Raw genomic sequence first — 24,751 nt, 5'->3', positions numbered from 1 at the left:
TGAAAGGAAGATTTGATATGGGTCTATAGTTGCTCAACATGGTGTTATCAAGATTGCGCTTTTTCGGAAAGGGCTTAACAACTGCAGTTTTAAGGGAGTTTGGAAAAGTCCCAGAAAGAAGTGAGGCGTTCACCACTTCTAAGAGATCAGCTTCTAAACAGTTAAGCACATTTTTGAAAAAGGATGTGGGAAGTGTGTCAAGATAGCAGGTTGAAGATTTAAGGTGCTGTACTATTTCTTCCAAAATTTTGTTATCAATTTTTTTTTTAAATACACATAGTCACTTCTTTTTGAAATTGCGGTCGAATCTGTGTGACCTCTGCATAACTTGAGGATGTGCCAATCTCCTTTCTGATATTATTGATCTTCTCAGAAAAGAAGGAAGCAAACTCATTGCATTTGCTGTCGGAGAGCATTTCACTGGGAATCTGACTTGGGGGGTTTGTCAGACTCTCAACAGTCGCAAAAAGAGTGTGAGTGTTGTTTAAGTTACTGTTTATAAGGTTTGAAAAGAAAGTCTGTCTAGCTGTGGCTAGTTCCACATTGAAAGCATGAAGGCTGTCTTTATAGATGCTATAGTGAATTTCTAGTTTCGTCTTCCGCCACATCCACTCAGCTTTTCTGCATTGTCTTTTCATGCTCTGAACTGTTGATTTTCTCCAAATTGATTTTTGTTTGCCCGTCTTCTTGCTGACCTTTATCGGGGCAATATCATCAATAACATTCTTAACTTTTGAGTTAAATGACTCCAGGAGAAGATCAACAGGGTCTGCAGAAATGCTTGGTGTTAATGATATTGCCTTCATAAATAGCGCACTAGTGTTCTCGTTAATGCATCTCTTACTGATAGAGACAGATCTAGATTCAGTTGTGACTGAGATCAATATATCAAAGAAATACAGAAGTGATCAGATAGTGCTACATCCTTAATTACAATGGATGAGATGTTTAGACCTCTATTGATGAGTAAATCTAGAGTGTGTCCACGATTGTGTGTGGGTCCGTGCACATGCTGACTCAGGTCAAAAGTGTTTAAAATAGTTATAATTTCTTTTATAGTTTTGATTTCTGCATTATCTATGTGAATATTAAAATCCCCTGCAATAGCAAAACAGTCAAACTCTAAGGAAATCATTGATAACAGTTCAGTGAAATCATCAACAAAGGCTGGAGTATAATTTGGAGGCCTGTAAATAATGATAAAATGGGGGCGTGGAGCACCTTTAAGCACAATGCCTAGGTGTTCAAAAGACAAATACTGACCAAATGACATTTGCTTGCACTGATAAACATCTTTAAACAGAGCAGCTACACCTCCACCTCTCCTAACAGTCCTGCAGACACTTTTTAAAATTAAAGTTCGGAGGGGCTGTTTCATTAAGGACTGTTGCACTGCAGCTGTCTTCTAACCATGTTTCATTTAGAAACATAAAATCCAGGTTGTTTGTGATTATTAAATCGTTGATCAGAAATTATTTATTTTTAAGTGAGCGAATGTTTAAAAATGCTAACTTGATGGAATTACATTTTGTCTCTACAGCAATCTTAGATTGATGCATTATAGGCCGCAGGTTAGATGGGTTAGCCGTACGGCTTGAGAAGGCCTTAGACTTTCTATCGCGTGATAAAACAGAAATAGAGGAGGCTACAGGCACAGGCACAGTGGGTTCCCGCTTTGTCTGTAAACATTTGTGAATGTTGTGGCTAATATAGCGGGGACCCGACACATATCACTGAGAGCTGTTATCAGTTGTTTTTGGTTCACCTACACCAGATGGAGAGGGGTTTGGGCCCTGGCGTTATGGCAGCGGCCGGAGAGCTCTCGCAGGAGGAGGAGGGTGAGCTGGGCCTGCAGTCTTTGGTGGTTGTGGGGCCCGCCGTTTGTTAGTTGGTATCTGGGGGCTTGCAGCGAAAGAGTGGGAGAGTTTGGTCCCAGCATACACCAGTTCCTCCATTTTCTGTGAGAAGCTTAGAAGTGGAGATGCTGGAGAGAGGGAAAGTGTGTCTTGTGAGCAGGGCTCTGGCTCTGGTGTTTCCGGTGACTGTGAGATGTTGTCCTGTCTTCCCTGGCTGTTTTCCAGAAAGTCGTCCTTGGGTGCTGAGTCTTGGAGCTGTTGTGATACGTCACAGTCTGCATGTGATGAGCTCTGTGGGCAGGGCTCAGCTGGGATGTCCATGAGCAGTGCTTGTTGTGGCTGCGTGGTGTTATCAGTATCCTTGTGGAATGTGTCAGCCACATGTTGACTCAAAAGCTGACATGAAGTCCTGTGGCCGAGTAGATTGGCACACACCGCTGAAGGATGACGGAGGGAGAAATAGATATTGTCTTTTAGCACTCTTGCACCGAGTCTGTTTAGGTGGAGGCCATCCGGTTTAAACAGTTGTCTGTGGCCCCAGAAAAGATTGAAGTTGTCGATGAAGTTGACTCCTTTTATACTGCAGGTTCTTTGTAGCCATGTATTTAGGCCAAGCAACCGTGAAAACATGTTAGTTCCCCTTGCTGGGAGTGGTCCACTGATGAACGACTGAACTTCAAGACTTTGAAGAGTCTCAAAGAGTTCACTGAAATCCTTCTTAAGGAGTTCTGACTGCTCCTTCCGAATATCATTCTTCCCCACATGGATGATGACTCGATTTGCAGTCTTGTGCTTCATCAGAATGTTCCGAAGTTCTTTGTTCACATCAGAGACGGTTGCTTGAGGAAAGCAGTATGTAGTTGTAGTCCTGCTACTGATGTTTCTAATAGCGTCACCCACTATCAGAGTCCTGGGCTCGGCTGCGCTCTGAGCTGAAAGTCTGCTCGACCTTGAGCGCCTGTTAGTAGCGATGTTAGCTGTTGGCTGATTCGATCCGTGTTTAGTCACATTTGCGGATTTCTCACCCACATTCATTAATGCTTCAAATCTGTTCTCAAGATGTATCGGGGGTGGTAGGATACCAGTGTTTACAAGTCTTGTCATAGCCGTATCTGGGGTAGAGGATGCTACGGCAGCAATACGAGATACTCGTGATAATCTGATGTCTCGATTGCCTTTGGGTCTCGCTCCCTGTTTGTGCCATAGATTTGTCTGTCGATCTGTTTCGGCTTTTTCCTCTACATGTATAAACTGTTAAGATTCACTAGATTCACAGGACTCACCGGCTGTATGCTGAGGGGGTCCGTGATGACCATCTGCTGTGTGTTCCACCTGATTTGGAAGTCCAGCAAGTAACTTTGTTTCAAGAACCACAATCCTTTGTAGAAGTCTGTGACAGTTTCTGCAGCAAGTAGATTCCACGAGAGGCATTTTCTCTCGTCTGTTTGAATGTAGACAGCTGTGTTTTTTTCCGTCTCTGGAATGTAAACTGCTGGGAAAGAGTCTTAATTTTCCCCAAAAAAATGTATTGTCTGAGCACTGTGCTGATCTGCTGAAGTTAAAATCTTAGAGAGATCTGAGAAAAGTGCAAAAATAGGGAGCAAAGCGCAGAGCAAGAGCAAGAGCGTCCGAACAGTAGCAAAGCCGGAAGAGGAAAAAAGAAGAAGAGGAAGAAGATTTGAGAAAGACAAAAACAAGAGAGAGTTTGATGGTGTCCTGAGTTTTTAAACTTCTGGACACATCCCATCTGGTGTCTTGACCAATTAGGTAGGCTATTATCTTAGCTAGGGGTGTTCCTTCCATCATAAATCAGCATGTTATCAGTCACATGGTCCGAATTTTACACACTCTTGCAAAGTATATTTTTTGATGTGATTTCTATAACCAGAATATGATATATTTGACAAAGAATCAATTGGAATAAAAGTTTCAAGCTAGAATTGTCAAACTCATACACACCAAACACGAATAACCCTTAAAGTCATTCACTAGTTATTAAAAAGACATACATGTGCTTAAAACATGATAGTCTAATGTGTGGGTTACATACACATACGTTGTGCATAGAAATGTCCTTTTAGGATGATTTTAGGTGCATATGAAAAAGAAAGTCTTTGTGTAGTTCTATGGAGAACAAAAAGGTCAAAAGGGGTTTGGAAGGAATTTCAGTTTGGTTCTTTGTCTTGGGTGGGGGAAGACCCACCCAAGAGAGTCTGTAGCTTGTGATTTCTATCACAGATTTACATGTGCCGGCCATCTCTTTGACCATCAGTCTTGATTACTTGCCCCAAATTTGACGATCTCCTTCCTGTGTTGGACATATTAATAAGTATTCTTTTGTCTTAATGTTGCAAGCTGTTTTGTGAAAGAGGCTTGCTGGTTAAGCTTTCTTCAGACGGCCTGGCACTAGCATCTGGACAGATTTATGACATTGTCCTGTTTTCTTGGGCCTCTATGTAATTTCAGCTCCTCAGGTTTCGATGTTCTGATCGAATCTTAAATTTGTCTGATTCGGTCTCCTACAGTGTAAATATACACTTGTTCTGTGTTTAAGCCCAACTTGTTCCTCCCTTATTCCATGTAGTTACAGGGTAAATACAAAATCTGCGGGCTGTAAATTAAAGTGGTGCTTGTTCCCCCCTTAATCCATGTAGTTACAGTGTAAGTGGCTACAACAAATTGCTCTAAAATGATTGTTTTACAGTAGGCCATACATTATATATCAGGTATTATATCAATAAACATGGTGACTGTTTCGTTTAATTCAAATATTTTTTTTAAATTTGGGTTTTTCAATTAAAATCACACACAATATGTGTCATGAATCAGGCCTCTGTGGCTCTCTCCGATCACCACCAGAGGGCACCCTCACCCGACTACTAGCTCTCCACATGCCTAGGACTGATTACCGCCAGGTGTTTCTCATTACCCTAGCTACTTAAGCCGCACTCTCACTTCACCCCATTGCGAAGTCTTATTTAGCCCCGTCTGACATTTCTGAGCGTTTACCCTGATTGTTTATTCTGTGTATGATCCTAGACTGCCTTGACCCTTGTGATTCTCTGCCGCCTGCCCCTTTGTCGTTTGATCTGTTCCTGACCTGTTCCCAGCCTGCTGGCTGCCCTGACCATAGCCTAGTAACTCTTATGATTCTGGTTTTCTGTGATATTCCTGACGCTGTTGATCGGCCACTGCCTGCTGTTGACTTTAATCTTAATAAAGACTGATGGATCCGACCGCTTCTGACTCCTCATTACAATATGACAACAGTAACAACACAGGCAACAAATAATAAAAGATAAAAATGTATTACACCAGTTCAGAAAGAAGCAAAGCAACTCCATACTTATGCAGCTTATACAGTTAAACCAAATTATTTTGAAAAGCTTGTTTAAGAACAAATTTAAGATTTTGTTCATTTTGTTCATGTTTTTCACCCACTGATGAAGTTAAACTATTATGGCCAATAAAACATCACGCCAATAAAAACACAGTAATAAACGATGAAAGTCAAGATTAAACTGTGTATTATAGCGAACTGACAGGATTTTAGCGTCTTTGATTTTACTGTTTTGATCCACGTCCTCGAACATCATTTTGCCTAGTTCAATCGTCGCTCAATGTTGTGAGAACATACTCGGACAAAATCCTCCAGTTTTAAATGAACACACTCCAGTCAGTTTCAAATATCTCTCTCCTCTTCGCTTTGATTAGTTTTCTTGTATTTTTGACACACATTCCTGTCATGAGTGCTGCAAACACAGACTCGATCATCTCAAGTGCCATTCAAGCTGTTTCCAGTTCCCGATCACCACATTCACTGTTCTAGTTTTAAACGAACACACTCCAGACAGTTTCAAAGTTGTCCCTCATCTGCGCTTCGATTATTTGTTTCCTATTTTCCACACGTTTCCATATTAAGCACCCTGGACACAGATTTCGTCACACACAGAACTGTTCGCATTTGAACCTCCACATTCCTAAACAGGGTTGCCAAGTTTTCACAACAAACACCACTCAGTTGCTATTAAAAACTATCCCAATTGCATTTCGAGGGGGGTCCCCCAGCAAAAATTCCCTGGGAAAACTGCGGACTTGGCAACAATTTTCTTAATCCAGGACCGTCGGGTTACTTATTCCTGATATCAACCAAAATTGGGTCAAATCAAGCCAAGCGTTTGGACTGAAACAATAACCCAACGTGTATGATTTTCTAAATCTCTTGCAAATATAAGATTGTTGTTTTATAGCCTACATACCACGTAATATTAGAATAGGTACCCCTTAGTTTCAAAATACTTACAGTAGAAATAATTAGCAATTTTAAAGGTTATTACCCCTTTATTCCCAAAACTTTGCATATTATTCCCTTATACCTACACGGAGGTATTGAATAGGTACACTATAATTACAAAAAAGTTACGATGTAAATTATGTTTACTTGCGCAGTACGTTGCGGGTTGTAATCTAAATCATTACCAACATTTCACTTAATATTACATGCAATCTGTCAATAGAAGCTATTTGTTTTCATAAAACTCATCTCAAACTAAACACTTAACCAAAGACCAGTGGACTGTTGATATCACCATTCAAAGTCCTGATATCTACACTACAGCTTCTTGATATCAAAACAATTCCCAGTTCTAAAGCAAAACACTAAATCCAGCAGTTCACCCAAAAATTAAAGCTTGAATCCAAGATGTTGGTGTAGGTTTTTTGTCTTCAGTGCAATCGTAAAGAAGATTTTTAGCTGAAACTATGGTCCTTGATGATTTGAGAGTCAAAAAAGCAATACAAGATTAAAATAGCACAAGTATGCGTTTCCCCCAGTGAGCCTTCTCACACAGACACTGTGCAAGATCAGGAAGGATAAGGAGCAGGTCTTGCTCATTGCGCCCTACTGGCCCAACCGAACCTGGTTCACATAACTGATGCTCCTCGTGACAGACTTCTTTCTCAGAGATGGGGCACCCTGTGACACCCATGTCCGGACCTCTGGAAATGCCATGTTTGGTCCTGGATGGGGCGCGGAGGTTCTAGGTAACCTACCCCAAGAGGTAGCGGTCACCATCACTTCGGTGCAAGCACCTCTACGAGACACGCTTACGCCTTGAAGTGGAACTTGTTCATCAAATGTTATTCCTCTCGCCGAGAGGACCCCTGGAGATTACTGATCAGAGCCGTGCTTTCCTTTCTGCAGCAAGTGTTCCTTTATGAGCGAAGGCTGCCTCCCTCCACCCTTAAAGTTTACGTTGCTGCAGTATCTGCGAATCACGTCCCCGTCGACGGTAAGACGGCAGGGAAGCACGACCTGGTCATCAGGTTCCTTAGGGGAGCGAGAAGGTTCCTTCAGGGATCAGGTAGTGAACCTGGAAGCGCTGTCCCCGGAGGAGGCAGACCCAGCCCTAGCTTTGCTCTGGGTTGACCCCCAACAAATTTGCTAGATTTGATAGCCTTCATGTTGAGCTGGTATCCTCCTGTGCTCTCACCTCAAACTGGTAGAAGAGGCCCTGGCTAGTGTTGGCTTGCTTTGACCCAAATTGTGATATTTCTGCTCCAAAGAATTCAGTTGCAGACCTGGCTGAGCTCTTCCATCACCCTCAACCTTCAATTGAGAAATCCATGTGAACCTGGAATTCTGCAGTTAAAAACAAATAAAGAAACAGTGTAGGAGAGTAGTTATGTGCAAACAGTGAGAAACTCTATATTTATGCAGTGTGCGCACGTAAAAAAAAATATATCCTGATTTTAAACGCACATCAACTTTGTACATGTTCAACGTTGATGTAAACACTACATTCAGATTCATCAATCGGAATGAATTCAGTCCGATTGAACCAAAAATTGTGCATGTAAACATAGCCACTCTTACAGTAAGCCAAATAATAAAAAAAGCACCCTCACAAAAAGAGCTGTTCTGGTCTTCACACTTGAAACAACACAGACTCCCTGCCCCAGTTTGGCAACCCACAGCTTGTGGTGCTCCAGCCCCTGGCCACATAAATGCGGGCCTGGGAGGCCATTCTGGGGGCATCAGTTTGCATCCTGGAGATAATCAAACAATGTTACTCACTCTAGTTCACTTGCAGACCCCTCTGCTTTAGGGGCATGGTCCAAACTTCTGTCCAAGGCAGAGAAGCCTGCATCCTTCGTTCAGAAGTAGAGTGTTTAATAGCAAAGGATACTGTAGAGAAGGTCTTGGCAGCCCACAGCGAGTCCAGTTTTTACAGCTGCTACTGAAAGTGGCCTCAGGCCCATCCTCAACTTGAGGCATCTAAACCATACCTTAATGAAACAGCTGTTTTGAATCCTAACATTCTGGCAAATCCTCTAGTGTGTGTGCCCAGATGATTGTTTTTTTCTGGATGGATCTGAAAGATGCTAATTTTCATATACACATAGCCCCTAATCACAGACCACTCTTAAGATTTACGTTTGAGGTGGTGGTTTACCAGTATACCGTCCTTCCGTACAGATTTTCTCTTGCACCTCGCACATTTACGAAATAAAATCTGGCCATTTTGGCGGCCTGAAAAGCCATTTGTTCGTGCAGGTATGAAAAAAACAAACAATTAAACACTAAATCAGTTATTTGAACCAGTTCAATAAAATGGCCTGTCCAAAAGAACCAGTTTGTGGAAAAGAATCAGACTTCCGTGTTTACTTGATGATGGACAGGTAATAATGTTGTAAATAATGTTCAGTTTCTTGCACAGACTGATCATTTCGCTTCATAAGACCTCAGTATATTGTCAGGTGTTGTGGGTATTCATTTTGTGTTGCCTGATATGTTTTTTTCACTCTCAAAGTGACAGTAGCCATGGACTATGTTTGCAGCTAAAAAAATCTTCTTGACTGTTTTAATGAAAGGAAAAAGCCACCTACATCCTGGAGTCGATTAATATCAAAATGTCTGTGATCATTTAGTCACTCTCAGGTCGTTCTAAAACCATACAACTTTCTTTCTGTGGCACACAAAAGAATATATTTTGAAGAACAATTAACAAACAAACAATAAATAAGCAAATAAATAAAACAGATATTTTACATACAACTGTTGTAAAAGATTTAATGTAACTTAATTTTTCCTACATTTTAGTAGATTAACTCAATTTGCATATTATCCACTTGTAGAACATGTCTGTAATGTTTTTTAAGAGATGACCAGCTACATCTCATGCTGATGTCATGCTATCTTGCAATCAGCATGATGCATCCCAAACGGGCATACGACCAACCAATTGTGAAAACATACCACTGGCAGCTTTCTTAATCCCCGTCATTTTTTTTTTAAATGTCATGTTGGCTCTGTTTTTTTGTTTTGTTTTGATTTTTTTAACAAGTTATTACTTTAAAAAATAACATGTTAAATACATCAAGAACATATAATACAGATAAAATGTAAAATAGTAAAGATTTATTTAAATCTGTGAATGTCACATGTATGTCTGTTTTGCTTAAGGCCACATCCACACGAAGCCAGAACTTTCCTTATCCGATACCTTTTCTTTTTTTTTACCTCGTCTCAAGAAATATCTTAAATGTGTCTCCGCGTGAACAGGGCCTTAGTTATGTCTTTGTCGTTTGACCTAGTTTTCCCTCTGTGTTTAATTAGTTATTAAGTTCACCTGTGTTCTATTAATTAAGTCATTAGTCCCTTGCTTGTTTTTTATTTATGCTCCCTGTTCTATTCAGTCGGTGCCAGTTATTGTTCATGTCTACATTTTGTGCTATGTTGGTTCTAGTAATTCTCTTGTGTTCCTTGTGGATTACTTATTAAAAGACCATTGTGGATTAAAAGACTTATTAAAAGACCATTATTTCCTCATTGTCGTGCACTCATTTATAAGCATGAGTGTGACAATAAATGTGAAAAGGTCCATTGCACACTCTTTTTTTGTCTGTGTAGAAGGTATGTGCGAATAAACAATTTAAGCCATAAACTTTATAAAAAAATTATAATATAATAATAAAACAACAACAACAAAACAAGCTGAATTGGTTTTTAATTTCTCTTTATTCCTTTTTAAATAGAAAATCAAATGATTTGGACCCATTGTAAAGGATATGTCATCATATTGTAGCATAAATATGACATGCTAATAATCCAGCACTGCTATTTATAATGTAAATTGTTTAGCCAGGCAAAGCTAAATGACCTCATCATTAATTAGACAATGCAATCTCACATTTTGGTGTACAATAGACTCAACATATTTGAGTGTGACCATTAATTGTATGTAAGTTTGAAGAGTATGTCGGCTGCTAAAATGTTGCTGAGTTGTTCTCGGTGGTTGTTTGAGGAATACTAAGTGGTTTCTAAGGTGTTCTGAGTGGTTGCTAGGTTGTTGCTTAAGTTAGGTGCTCACTAGAATGATCTGTGTGGTTGATAAGCAGTGGTGGTTAAGGTGCTCTATGTGGCTATAAGAAAGTATAGCAGGTTAAAGGGCTTGCATGTGTTTACATCTGAACGGTCTGTCAAGCAGCTTCTTTTACAGTGAGAAACCACTCCTGCTCTCAGCCGTCAGACTTCAGACACGTCCATGGTGTCATTTTCAGAAGGTGTGCCAGTTCCTTCATACCAGCCGCAGGAGCCATCACTGTGTCTGATGCAGGCAGACTCGTGAACAGATTCTCCGTCCTCAAACGGCCAGAAGGATGACCAGACTGTCAGTATGCACTCATTTTTGGTGCTGGGTTGACAGGGCTTTTCAATGCAGGTAGAGATCTGTAGAGATTAAGAGTTTATTGAGGCAAAAGTTGTAGTTAATGGTTTGTTAATAGTACGAATTGGACTTATATAAAGTGTGACCAATTTTTGAGTAACACTTTAGTTTAGGGACCAGTTTGCACTATGAACTTGTATCTTATTAGCATGCACATTTCAAGTACTGTATATTGGCTGTTTATTAGTACTTATAAAGCAGATATTAGTTTCTGATTCTGCATGACCATATTTTAGATCCCTTAATCCAACCCATACCTAAACCTAAATCTACGCAAATTAAGAGTTTATTGCAGTAAAATGTCATAGTTAATAGTGAGAATTGATCTATGACAAATTTTCGTTCATCCAAACCTTCATAAATAAGAGTTGTTGTTTTTTTTTATTACAGACATGGCTAAATAAACAACTCAAAAATCTTCTCTAAATTGGATTAGTGATTTTCTAAGTATTATAGAACCTTTAATTGGCTTTTGTCCTGTCCTTGTATGTTATCAAGCCCCTTGATAATCTTAGTTAATATTAGATGTAAAAAAACAAAACAAAAGTAAGTCAGTGGAATGACACGATATAATTGAGTGATCATAATGTTTGGATCATTGTCAACTAGGATGAAATAAATATATGACATAGTTTATTACCATGCAGGTACAGCCCATCAGATATCTGTCTTTGAGGTTCTCTTTTTGCATTAAGGAGAGTTTGTCCCAGAGCTCAAGATAGTCGCACATTGAAACGAAGAATCCTTCAGGCGTGATGCTTCCTGTGAGATAACAAACATACAGTATCATAAATCTGAATATTGTTTTATTTTCCCACCTATATAGCTCCACCTATACAGTGTTAGCCAGTCGATCACCCTCATGATATGAATGGTTTCATAAACGTAAACTCTCAAGATAAATTTCAAAGATAATTCATTTTCATTACAAAAATAGCTTTCAGACATCATCAAGTGTCTGCAATAACTTGCAATCCAATGATCACAATATGAGGTATTAATATATTTTTGCAGAATTATAAAGGCACATATGCTAACCATTGCCATAATAAATGCACTACACTCATGAAAATATCCAATTGAAGCACATATATAATTGCACTTGTGTATCTATTCAGTCTTCTATCTCTTCCCTTTGTCTTTGTTGATGATGTTTGAGGACTGTCTGTCAGCTCAAACCTCATCAGATTGCATTATTTATTGGTAAATTAATATAGCTGATAATTCTTTCTAAAAAAAAAACATGACAGAAAAAAATGAGAGCTAATCAGTATTTTTTTCTAAAGGTGTACACCTCTGGACTTAATGCTCAAACAAAGTTGTTTTGTGCATTCCTGCGATCAAATAAATGAAAGCAGGTGTGACTGGACAAGTATGTGTTCTCTTTTTTCAGCATGATTGATGTGTACTACTGACACAAATGAATAAGCTACTGTCACTATAACATTTTTTTAATCATTGGTCAAGTATTGTCCACTGTCATGTCTGTTTTGCAGTATAGCTCATTTAGTTTGTGAAAACATCCTAAATGTTTTTTACCTGAAAGCAGATACTGTCCACGGCCCAGTCTGATCCCGCACATTGAAGACATCTCATTCGTATAGACATGCTGAATATCATTTATTCTGTCAAAACCCTTGAACACCTGCAAAAACAAGATTGTCATCATTTTTGCAAAGTCACCATAATACATTTTTATTTGGCTATTTGAACCTCTGTTTATTGTATATTGTATTGAGGTATATTAGAATTACTCTTTACCCTAAACTGCTGATCCATTTTCAAAAAGGAAAAAAACAACAACATTTAATTTAATTTAAAGTAAATGCCTCTGTGAGCTGATATAGGATGGGCATAGAGAGAAGAATTAGATTGGAAAAAGGCGGATTTGAACTTCATACTGTATATCAAAAATACTGAAATTCATATTTGAATATCAACTGTAGTCTTCATGACACTTACAGTTTCTGGCTAGTCAAAAAAAGTTTGGTTTGGTTTGACCAGACTATTATTGTGCTACTAGTTGTTACTTAGTTTATTTAATTTTCCCAGCAGAACATTTATGTGATCATCAAGTACTTTAGCTCACCTCTATCACTTGGATTTCATATTGAATTTTTCCCATGCCAGGTATATTTTCATCGCTGTGTATGATCTTCTCCCCAGTTACCTCAGCTTGCATCACTAATCAGAAACGTGTCAGATGTTATTATTAGTGCATGATACTGAAAGCAAAGGAATCATTTCAGGGAAATCAGTTTCTTTTGTTAGAAACATGCACAGGCTTTATCATGTATAATGTACTTTTGACAGCAATTTCCATTTTTAAAACCACATTATGTGCGAAGCATACAAGAGTTTAGAGTGTAACTTACTGTCTCGCAGGAATGATTTCAGGATTTTCTTATTAACTCTTATTGACAGAACCCCAGCATACCTTAGCAATTCAATTACTAAATACATAGTGAAAGAAAGCACTAAATACAGTCCAGCCTGATGTACCTAAAACTTACTTAACTCTCTCACAGGTAACCCTCATACTGTTACCTTCAAGAGCTGATAAAATATATCTCGCAGTTTTAACCTGGCTTTATTTGCTAAATTTTACTACATTTGATCTTTTAAGTGAACATTATTTTGAAATGCTACTAATAAAAGAAAAACAACAACTTTGAGTCTTATTTTCAGTCAAAGTCATGTGGTATGTGACACTCAGGACTGTGGCTCAAGGTCATTAAGCCTTTTTAGAAATACATTTTCATGCCATGGATATCATGATTTGCCTGTGTTTTGTGTTCAGAGACTATTATTTTGAAGTTTATTTCTATCTGCTGTTCATGGTTTCTTTTTCCTTTTTGTTACTTGTTTTGTTGGTTTCTAGGATTCTGAGTACATTCTCATTTGTTACTATATTTACTGATTTTGTTCACCTGTGTCTCATTTGTGTCCCTGGAGCACAAAAGCAGTCATCAGTAGCACAGGTATATTTGTAGCAATAGCCAACAATACATTGTATGGGTCACAATTATACATTTTTCTTTTCTGCCAAAAATCATTAGGATATTAAGATGTTCAGTGAAGATATTTTGTAAATTTCCTATCGTAAATATATAAAAACTTCATTTTTGATTAGTAATATGCATTGCTAAGGACTTCATTTGAACAACTTTAAAGGAGATTTTCTCAATATTTAGATTTTTTTGCACCCTCAGATTCCAGATTTTCTAATAGTTGTATCTCAGCCAAATATTGTCCTATCATAACAAACCATACACCAATGGAAAGATTATCTTTATGAGGTATAAAACTTAATTTAGACACTTAAGACTGGTTTTGTGGTCCAGGGTCACATTTAGTTCTTTATTTGTTACTGATGTACTTATAGCCTTCAGTTTAATTTGCTCATTGTCCATTTTTCTAAGTATGAGCTGGTTTGCAATTCTCCTGTGGTTCCTTGTGCTCCTGAGTCTTTCGTTTAATGAATATATAATGCTTATATAGATCCTCGCTTGAACTCTTCCCTGCCCACAAACAGTCCATGACAAATAAATGGGCCATCTGAAAGGCATGGATCTGCCTGTGATCACCAAAAATGATCGCTCTCTCGAGGACTATACCAGTATGACATTTTCTGATGATTCCCTGATTGCTTGGTCTGAATTAAATGCTGAAATCCATCCTATATGAGTGTTATCGAGTGACGCTGACACAATTTTAAGATGTGGCCATCTCGATCCTAGGATCTATTTAACCACTGGTGAGGAGGATAAAAATGCAGCTCAAGTAGCCCACCATGGACCCTAAGCCATGTTTTGCCTGTTTTGTTCTCAGAGATTCTTATTTTTAAGTGTATTTCTATCTGTTGTTCATGGTCTCTTTTTTTCATGTGTTTAGGTCCTATTTTATTGGTTCCTAGGCTTCTGAGTATGTTCACCTACACTGTATTTTGATACTGTACTCGGTAACACTTTACTTGAAGGGGTGTGCATAAGACTGACATGAAACCTTCATAATTATGACATGACACGTCATGAATATGAAGGAGGTTTTATGCATGTTTATGACAACTGTCATTAAGTGTCATTCGCTCAGTTATGTAATTTAATGCAAAGATGACATTATTTGACCTAACCCTACCCCTACTCTTACCCCTAACCCTAGCCCATAACAAAGACATCTCAAACAATGTCATCTTTGCATTAAAATTTGCATATCTGAGCAAACGTATGCATACCCCTTCAAGTAAAGTGTAACCCTATACTCTAATGCAGGAGAACTCAACTCTGGACCTCGAGGTCCACTTTCCTGCAAAGTTTAGCTCCAACCCTAATCAAACATTTATTTGCTGAAAGTGGTTATCTTGGACAACTTTCTTTGTCTTTGACCCTTTAACATCTTCTGCTGCGTTAGGAGATCAGTTTGCCTAGATGAAAGAATTTGGCATTGAATTACACAGCGAAAGAGATAAAACATATTTTGGTTATAAATGAGTGGGATGGTACACTGATAGTTGTTTTCTAGTTGATGTGGATTTACTGTATTTGCTGAATGAATACTACAGGACTCTGCATGTCTTTATAACCTCATACCGGTCATTCCATGCCTTATTGTTCCAGAACAAAGACTGGAATGCCAAAGCAGCTCTGACGCACTGAAGCAGGGATTCAAAACAACTCTTATGTTCTCTGAATGAAACACATTTAGCAGAATGTTTAAACGAGTGTGCTGCAAAAGTCTTGTTTTTCAGAAAATCTCAACATTTTTAAAACTAGATAAATGTACCTGAGAATCAAAAGACCTGTTTTCAGAGAACAGTTTTGTTTTTGTCTTTTGACTAGACTTCTTTCACTTGTAAGTAAAAACACTTTCACCTTTGTTTGAAAAACTATAAAGTAAGACTGGATAAGGTAGATTCTCTGAAGCAAAATCTTACCTTATTTCATTACCTACTTCTCTGGTAAACTAGATAGACTAAGTAGGTAGACTAGATATTTTGTCCGGGAAAACAAAATCTACTGTTTAAGCTGCAAGTGATGGACTCTGTAATAAGCCAATATAAAGATATTTATATATCTTATATATATATATTTTCACAATGAATGAACTTGGATTTCTGACAGCAAACAGAGGTTTTAATCCAAGAAGAACGCTTTTAGGCCTTCCCAATACAATAGTCAATGACCTCAATGATGACTTTATTAAAGTTCAAATTACATAACACATATTTTTAAAGCTATAACGAGAGCTAATTAAAAAGTAAATGACTCTCCAAGGTGACTAAGAAACTAGATTGCTGAACAGTGACTTATTACAACATCAGATTGAATATCAGCTTATTAATAATTACAGAGTATCGAGAACTGTTATAAAAAGGTTAATAGGTATGCCAGATCATTGTAAAATAAGAAAACTACTCTTTCCTCAATGAGGCAACAACTAAATATCACCTTGATTCTGATGATTATTTACGCATTAATTACAAATGTAATGTTTGACACATTGCGGTGTCGCAACACTGTCCTGAACCTAAATCTGTTGAGATCCACTCTGTTCACAAGCCGTTCCTTACAAGTCCGCATTGTGGACAGACAAGATTATGGAATAGATGGACTAGATTATACAAAAGATTATGGAAGATTACGTAACAGTGTAATGTTCTTGATAGATTTGTCACTGCCACTTTACTTTGGCAAAGCTATAAAAATAAAGAGCATGGGGTTTGTTAGACATACCTATGTCAGACATGCAGAAGAGCTGCTGAGGGTGTCCTGGAGCACAGCTGCAGCCCTCGACCTGCTCCTTCAGTCCCACAGACAAGAACCACAGCAGCGCTAGAGTTACAGCAGCAGACATGCTCAGGCAAGAGAAATTATCAGCTATATCAAAGACACTTCTTATGTTCCTCCGTCTGTCTGCGGTGATCTCCTTCTCTCTGCAGCTGCTGCGGGAGTTTTATAGCTTTCATGTCTGGCGAAGGAAAGGACCACCCTTCTAACTAAACAAACCCCACCCTCTACAAACACACACACACGTTGTTTTTTATGGTTTACAGGGATACTGTACAAACTGTTTTTTTCTATCACCCTACACCTAAACCTACCCCTCAGAGGAAACTTTGTGCATTTTTAGATTTTCCCATGTAGTATGTTTTTTAAGATTTTTGTTGATCCATTCAGATCTGGCGGCGTTCTCATACTCTATGTCATCAGTTCCCCATGGAAATGAGTCTGTTTAAATCCTGTGTTGCACTCAGAAATGTCAGATAGTCAAATTGGTTGTCATGTTGCGTGCAATTTTAACGATCAGTCGCTTGTGGTTAGGACATAAAACTCGTCTTATTCACACATGCTTGATTGCTGGACTGCCTATGATGAGCCGGATTTGATAATTGTCAGCAACACACCTGTTTCTGAAGCATAATAAATGACTAACAGATGCTGAAACAATACAAGTTTTTATTGGCCTGTATCTGGGATTAAATGGGATTAAATCCAGTTCCTGAATCCTTGCTTAAAGTCAGTAACCAATGCAAACATGGATCATGCATATTTAACCTTAACTGTCACCGTCCCGTATACGGGACACCTAACTTTACTTCAATATATTACCATTAAATCCTAATCTAATCATGACAAACTATATATCATTGGAAAGGTCCAAGACTCCTAAATAGATATTCCACCACTGTTTGTTATAAAAAATTATGTAGGAGCAGTAATAGATTAATTTATGACAAGAGCGCACACTCAAAACATATACACCATAATAGGAGCGCTGACCTTTGACACAAAAATTCTATTCGTTTCCTTTTTTCCTATCACATGTTTTAGTAATCATCATATATTATATATAATTTGAAAGCTTAAAATCTCAAAATTCATCCTGTGAAAACCGTTTTGAAATCGGATATTGCGTCACCATAGAAATGGTACTTTAAAATCTTTTAGCGGGCTCCTCCCCCTTAGTGGTGACTAAATGTATTACGGTCTTATAGAATCAAAACTTTTTATAATCTTGACAAAATACATATCATCGGAAAGGTCTGAGTCTCAGGATTCCATATTTGGTGGTTATTTGTGATAGGAGTAAGAGTGAGAGAGAAATTGATCCATTTGTTACAGAAAAGTGCATTAAAAAAAACTTCAATGGGGTTTGAATGGCACCCGGTGGCTGTTTGTGGTATAACGCCTAAACAAAATTGCATAGTAACCTCAATTTTTTTTATATCAACTTCAAATTTGGAACACAACATATTTAGACATATGGCTTTAATTTTGTCAAATTTGGATTAAAATATATTTAGTAAAATATTTATTTTATATAATATATAATAATAATAGTATCGTACATGTTATTTACAGTAAATTTAAACTTTTTTTTACTTTTGTTTTTTGAAATTATTTCACTTCTGCAATAATCTGCTGATTGTCTTCTTTAAAAGGAGACCAATCTTAGGTCTGTATTCAAAAGCATTCATGAATTATTACAATTTAACTTTAAATAGTGCACTTTCAAAACGTTTTCAAAAAGGGGGGGTGACAGTTAAGAGGTTAAGAAAGTCAACAGTGAAAACAATGAATCTGTGTTTCAGATCTCAATGCCAACATTCCCTGTGGTGGTGAAGATTGGACATGCCCACTCTGGAATGGGGAAGGTATGATAAAATGTTTGACCGATTGTGAAAACAGCTGTTCAAAAGGTCTGAGTTAAATTTTATCCATGTGCACGTGTTACTTTATTATTATTTGTTATTATAGTTTTTGTTAATATTTCATTTCTGTGTTTCCATTTTAATTTTAGTTTTCAGTAATTTATAGTATTCTTTTGTAATTTTACTATGTGCTTTTGATTTTATTGGATTACACTTTTTTTAAGGTGTCCTTGTTACAGTGTAATTATACCGTACATTTAAGTACTGAGTAATATTAATTAACTACATGTACTTACTGTATGGTTATGGTTAGGATTAGGGTTTGGCTTAGTGTTATTTGCATGTAATAATTTATTTTTATTATAATAGTAAGTGCATGTAACGTGTAACAAGGACACCTTAAAATAAAGTTTTGCCTTTTACTTTTTTTATATGACTATTTAAGTTTCATTTATTTTTATTTTCATTATAATAGTTTGGTTACACTTTATTTTGATGGTCCTCTTTAGACATTCTGCTGACTCTAAATAACTTTGCAACTACATGTCAACTAACTCATGATTCATTTGTAAATGCATGTCAACTAACCGTCATTGGAGTATTAGTAGACTGTTAGGTTAAGATTATTAGAATTACTTGCAAAATTACTTTTAGTCAGTAGAATGTCTGTTGTGGCGCATCAAAATAAAGTGTCTAATGCATAAAAATGCTAATCATGTAGTAACATGCTAAACATGTAGTTGCAAAATTGCTTATAACAATGTCTAAAGGGCACTAATCAAAATAAAGTTTCACCAGTAGTTTTAGTTAACAATAATAACCCTGATGTGTACAGAACCCTGATTGTTTTGAACAGAAATAAATCAAGTGTGTATTCTGTGCACCAAACTTACATTCTGTTAGTTCATTTGACTGCTATACTGCATTCATAAATCATCATTCATCAAAAATATATTCTAAATTTACGGAAAAATTTAGAATACACAAAAGTACACAAAAATCACATATTCTGAGTGCCCTTTTAAATGTGTTAAGAATGTTAAGAACAAATTAATGTACCTGTGCATGAGTTATAAATTAGGCATATGTTTTTGTGAGAAGTTCTCTGTGCATACATACTAGCTATTAGTGAATGACACCCAGTGTCTAAACCATGGCATTGTTTACCTGTTTTCCTTTAAAAGAGCCGATAGAGTACGTGTTTAATACTTCCTTCAAAGCTGCTGATTTCAAAGAAATTACACATTTGCCCAACTTATCTATTAATGAGTCTCAGCCCATTAAAAACCGGACAACATATTAATGGAAGTTTGCCTTGGCAGGTGAAAGTTGACAATCACAGTGACTTCCAAGACATTGCAAGCGTTGTGGCCATCACTCAAACCTACACCACCACAGAGCCTTTCATTGATGCTAAATACGATATCAGGGTCCAGAAGATCGGTTCTGACTACAAAGCGTACATGTAAGTACAGCTGCACCGACACAGCTTCCAGTAATAGGCCATCAATGCCAAGCTGGTAGACCCTCAAGTCATTCCTGATCCATGAAATGACAATTAATGAGGCTTTCAAGCTTCAAAAAGGATGCAGAGAATGATCACACACACAAAAAATCTTAATATCATATCACAATAGCAGTCTATGCATCCTCTTATGTCATACAATAGCAAATTATCATTTTCTGGTGTAGCATTCCTTTCATAATGATTGGTGAAATCATTGAGCAGGCTGAATATGTGATACAGTATGTGCTGTGTGAAATGATAAATGACTTCGATTCACAGGAGAACATCTATATCTGGCAACTGGAAATCAAACACTGGCTCTGCCATGCTGGAACAAGTAGCCATGACTGAAAAGTGAGTAAGACAGACAGAAACGCTTTGGATGAACTTGCTGTATTGGTGCAGCCTTTTAGTCCATGCACAGTAATGCCATCTTTATGCTAGTGCACGCTGTAATAAACTTTTAATACAAAAATGACAGCAATATGACAGCAGAAAGGAAGTCGTAAATTCCATTAAAAGCCATTAAAATAAGCCACCTGTCTTACGATCAAGGCCTGGTTTTGCTCTGGAGCATGCATGTGTATCAGATAGCTGATAGGAAGTTAGAATGCTAAATTTATAAAGGATGAAATAGTCAATAAAACTGAAAGTCTGTAATCAATCAGAGGTGCCAAGATATCTGGTAAAAAAGTGCTTCATCAGGAAAACATCTGTTAAAACAAATAAAAAATAAAAGGGTTTAACTTACATTCAAAATAATTTATTTCAAGTTGATCATTTAAATCAAGTTCTTCTACAGTATATTGTTTGAATGATGGATGTGCTACAAAAATACTGTGCTTCTGGGAAACCGTCATGACTAGCTAATTAATTTACCACCAATTTACCACTGCAAGTTAGTTATGACAGGGTTGTACAGGAAACACATCCCAGATTGGCTATTACAAACCACAAAGAACAAGCTACAGAATCACTTCAGAATTTATTAGTCACGTCAATGTAGCATTGGAAAAGAAAACTACACATATGCTGCCAAATATGGAAGCATATGTGTAGCAAAATTTAATTTGAAATGTAATATGTAAAATGGAATTTTATTTCTGTATTTAAAGTTACATTTTACCATAAATGTGCAACATTTAGTGCAAAATGAAAATGCCCTTTTCTACACTAGTTCTAATATGCATATTAAAAACATTTTAAAGCTTTATAAGTGTCACGCAACAGGAGCGATGGAACGAGCGAGGAGATTCAGGAGATACTATTAACAAAGTCTTTAATGGAACTCAAAAGCCTTAGAACACAGGAACATGGAAACATCAAATGACACATAACAGTTGACACCAGACACACAAGGCTTATAAACAGTGGAGTAATAGGATAATTAAAAGACACACGGCTGGGGACTAATATACTAATAATGAAACTAAACGAGGAAAGGAACAGGAAGACCAAACATGGGCACGAGAGGGAGGGAAACGGGACACGGGAAACCCAGGTCTGATATTACTCCCTCCTCCCCTCGCGGAAGGCGCATCCTGCGCCTTGCATCAACCAACGGGGAGGGGAGGGGAGGGTTATGCTCTGGAGGCCTCCAGGGCGGCGCCCGTTCCGGGACCCAAGGTGGAGCAGGGGATCCGGGTGGCCATGGCGGATCAGGGGAGTCCGGGAGCCATGGCGGATCCAGGGACTCGGTCGGCCATGGCCTTGACCCGGCCATTATGGCCATGACTATATGCCCCCCCCCCACAACATTTTCTTGAGGAAGTTCACCTCAGGGGGGTGCTCTGGAGGCGCGGACTCTTGGCGGCGCGGAACTGGACGAGACCAGCGGAGACGTAGGAGAGCTGGACGGGACCAGCGGAGACGTAGGAGGCGACGGAGAGCTGGACGGACCAGCGGAGACGAAGGAGGGCGCTTGCGCAGAGCATGTACTGGAGGCCAAGACATCCCTTCATATATCACCAATAATCCAATAGGTACATTTGTGGTGGTCAGTTCGGGAAGGGATTCTTTTTTTTTTTTTTTTAAAGTCGTCGTGACGTATTGTCAAGTATGGTGACCCATACTCGAAATTGGTGCTCTGCCTTTAACCCATCCAAGTGCACACACACAGCAGTGAGTAGTGAACAAATCCACACACACACACACACACACACCGTGAACACACACCCGGAGCAGTGGGCAGCCATATTGCTGCAGCGCCCGGGGAGCAGTTGGGGGTTCTGGTAGGCTTGCCATATTCTCTGCAGGCGTGCTAGGGTGAGCCGCGGATGGTAGCATCGATCTCCCGCAAACGGTGGGCTTGGGAAAGCTGCGGACGGCAGTGTTGCTCTCCCGCGAACGGCGGGCTTGGGTGAGCCGCAGACGGCGGCGACGATCTCTCGTGAACGGCGGCCGGGATTTCCCCAAGAACCGCGGGCTTGGGTGAGCAGGAATGATGAGTTCCATGTCGCAGAGAGGACAAAAAGGCAAACAACAACTTGGAAAAAACGGCAAAAACAAAATGGGGGAAGGGCGCCACTCATTTCTTTTGTAGGTCCGCTGTTCTGTCACGCAACACCAGGAGCCATGGAAGGAGCGAGGAGATTCAGGACTTTAATGGAACTCAAAAGTCTTAGAACACAGGAACATCGAAACATCGAATGACACAAATAACAGCTGACACCAGACACAGGGCTTATAAACAGTGGAGTAATAGGATAATTAAAGACACGGCTGGGGACTAATATACTAATAATGAAACTAAACGAGGAAAGGAACAGGAAGACCAAATATGGGCACGAGAGGGAGGGAAACAGGGCATGGGAAACACACGTCTGACAATAAGTTGCAAAATTAAAATTAAAAAGTATTACCCAAATTGATTAGATGTGTCCAAGCAAAAACTGTAGCAAAATGTAGTAGTCATTCAGCATCCATTTTCTCAGCAATGTAATTTGTGACCTTGGAGCACAAAAGTAGTCATAAGTAGCATGGGTATATTTGTAGCAATAGCCAACACTACATTGTATGGGTCAAAATTATACATTTTTCTTTTATGCCAAAAATCATTCAGGATATTAAGTAAAGATCACGTTCCATGAAGATATTTTGTAAATTTCTTACAATAAAATATCAAAACTTCATTTTTGATTAGTAATATGCAACTTTAAAGGTGATTTTCTCAATATTTAGATTTTTTTACACCCTCAGATTCCAGATTTTCAAATACATCAATGGAAAGCTCATATATTCAGCTTTCAGATGAGGTATGAAACTTAATTTAGAAAAATTGACACTTTTTTTGTGGTCCAGGGTCACATTTGATTTATAAAAAATGAGATAAACCGCAGATCCAGATCGCTCCACAAGCTTGTCTGTCCCATGTCATTTTCTACCGATTTATGAATAAGAAAGGAAAATGACCGCTCCACTTCACATTATTGTCCAATTGTCACGGTGCACACAGCAGGGAGGAACGAGGAACACGCAGACAAGGATGTAACTCAAACAATGGAATTTACTGAAGATAGGGCAGGACAAGGCAAACTCACAGACATCAAACACCGGGGGTAACGAGTAGACCAGACGAAATAGCACTACACAGACAGGACTTAAATACCAGGGATAATTATAGATAATGAGAGGAACACGGCTGGACAAGCCTTAACGAATAATCACATCAGACAAGGACAGGAAACAAACCAAATATGGGCACGGAAACACAAGACATATGCAACAGAGGTCTGATACCAATGAAATTTGAACTTGAGCCAGATCATTATTGGTTGGTGTATTATACATGACAAAAAGGAATTGATGAATGATGTAATATTCTAAAATATATAATATATGGATTTTTAATTAAATTGACACACTAGCTTTGATTATTGATGAAAAAAGTTGATAAAATATTCTTTGGTTTATTTTTTTCCTTCCGTCGACAAACTCACTGAAAGAACCATATATGGCTCGAGAGCCTATGGTTTCTGAACAGACTGTGGAATATCAGTCAGTCGAGCAAAGCGCACGCAACCCATAGCAAAGCCTCAGATTTGACAGATATGTATAAATAAGCACAATTTTCCGACTTTTGAGCGATTAGTTAACGTTTTGCACACATTGTCATGTTAATTAGAATTCAAATGCATTTTGTTTTATTGAATAATTTTGAAAAAGGGCAGGGGCTCGAGCCCCCAATAACTCACAGACAGAGTATACATGTGTCAGGATTGTGGACTGTCATGTGTGTGTTTCGCTACCCTGTGACCCAGTTTTTCCCTCGTGTTGATTGTGTTAATTTGATTCCAGGTGTGTCTTGTCGTCTTCCCCTATTATCCTATGTTTAAAAGCCCCAGTCCTTCTGTGAATGTTTGTCGGTTCTGAACATCTTTCCCTGTGTTCCTGTGTCTCCTACGGGTGTGGACTATTAAAGACTGTGTTTTAAAGTACTCCTCGCTCCCTCGTTCCTTGCTCCTAGTGAGCTGTGACAACATGCTGATTCGGCGAAGTCTAATAAACCATAAAGGCAAAAATATCATCCTGGTTTGCCATATGACCAGTTGAACAACCTTGTTAGTGAAAAATAAATATTTTCTCCTTGCAAATAGTGAATTTCTATAAATATTGACCAGAGCAACATAACCAAAAGTTGAGTTTAAATCACAATTCTGTGAGAATAATACTGAAGTAGATAGGGATGTTGAAATGGGTGTTCAACAGGCAGTTCATTTTATAACTCAACGTGAAGCGATCAGAAACCAGGAATTGGGAAAGTGAAAGCTCTTCTGTCTCACAGATATAAGCGGTGGGTGGATGCCTGTGCGGATGTCTTTGGAGGTCTAGACATCTGTGCTGTTAAAGCCATACATGGAAAGGACGGAAAGGACTATATCACTGAGGTGAGAGCATTGTGACACAAGCACTGATAAAAAGCACCTGACCTCTATGTTGTCGCATGTGAACTGATAGTAGAAGATAAACACCAGACAATGAGACAGAAATGTGTAAGAAGTTAGAAGAT

At 38.4% G+C, this 24,751-nt stretch overlaps 2 protein-coding genes across 2 annotated transcripts in view; one reads left to right on the top strand and one right to left on the bottom strand.

Annotated features, from left to right (window-relative positions):
• Window positions 1–24,751, top strand: part of syn2b (synapsin IIb) — a 121,907-nt gene that overhangs the window by 87,639 nt on the left and 9,517 nt on the right. Inside the window, exons 6-9 of the mRNA XM_079395789.1 lie at window positions 18,177–18,239; window positions 19,559–19,701; window positions 20,023–20,097; window positions 24,527–24,629. Of these exons, the coding sequence (XP_079251915.1) occupies window positions 18,177–18,239; window positions 19,559–19,701; window positions 20,023–20,097; window positions 24,527–24,629 (384 nt within the window). The remainder of the gene's footprint in view (window positions 1–18,176; window positions 18,240–19,558; window positions 19,702–20,022; window positions 20,098–24,526; window positions 24,630–24,751) is intronic.
• LOC306856476 (metalloproteinase inhibitor 2-like) lies at window positions 9,849–16,533 on the bottom strand. The gene is made up of 5 exons (XM_079395790.1): window positions 16,318–16,533; window positions 12,675–12,769; window positions 12,125–12,230; window positions 11,226–11,347; window positions 9,849–10,587 (listed from the first exon to the last, which is right to left on the bottom strand). Exons 1-5 carry the CDS (start codon window positions 16,436–16,438, stop codon window positions 10,384–10,386), a joined length of 648 nt encoding a protein of 215 aa, XP_079251916.1. The 5' UTR covers window positions 16,439–16,533; the 3' UTR covers window positions 9,849–10,383.

This window comes from Barbus barbus, assembly GCF_936440315.1.
Source record: "Barbus barbus genome assembly, chromosome: 37".
Classification (NCBI taxonomy): Eukaryota; Metazoa; Chordata; class Actinopteri; order Cypriniformes; family Cyprinidae; genus Barbus; species Barbus barbus.
The sequence above is the reverse complement of the archived record's forward strand: the minus strand, read 5'-3'. Positions and strand labels throughout refer to the sequence as shown.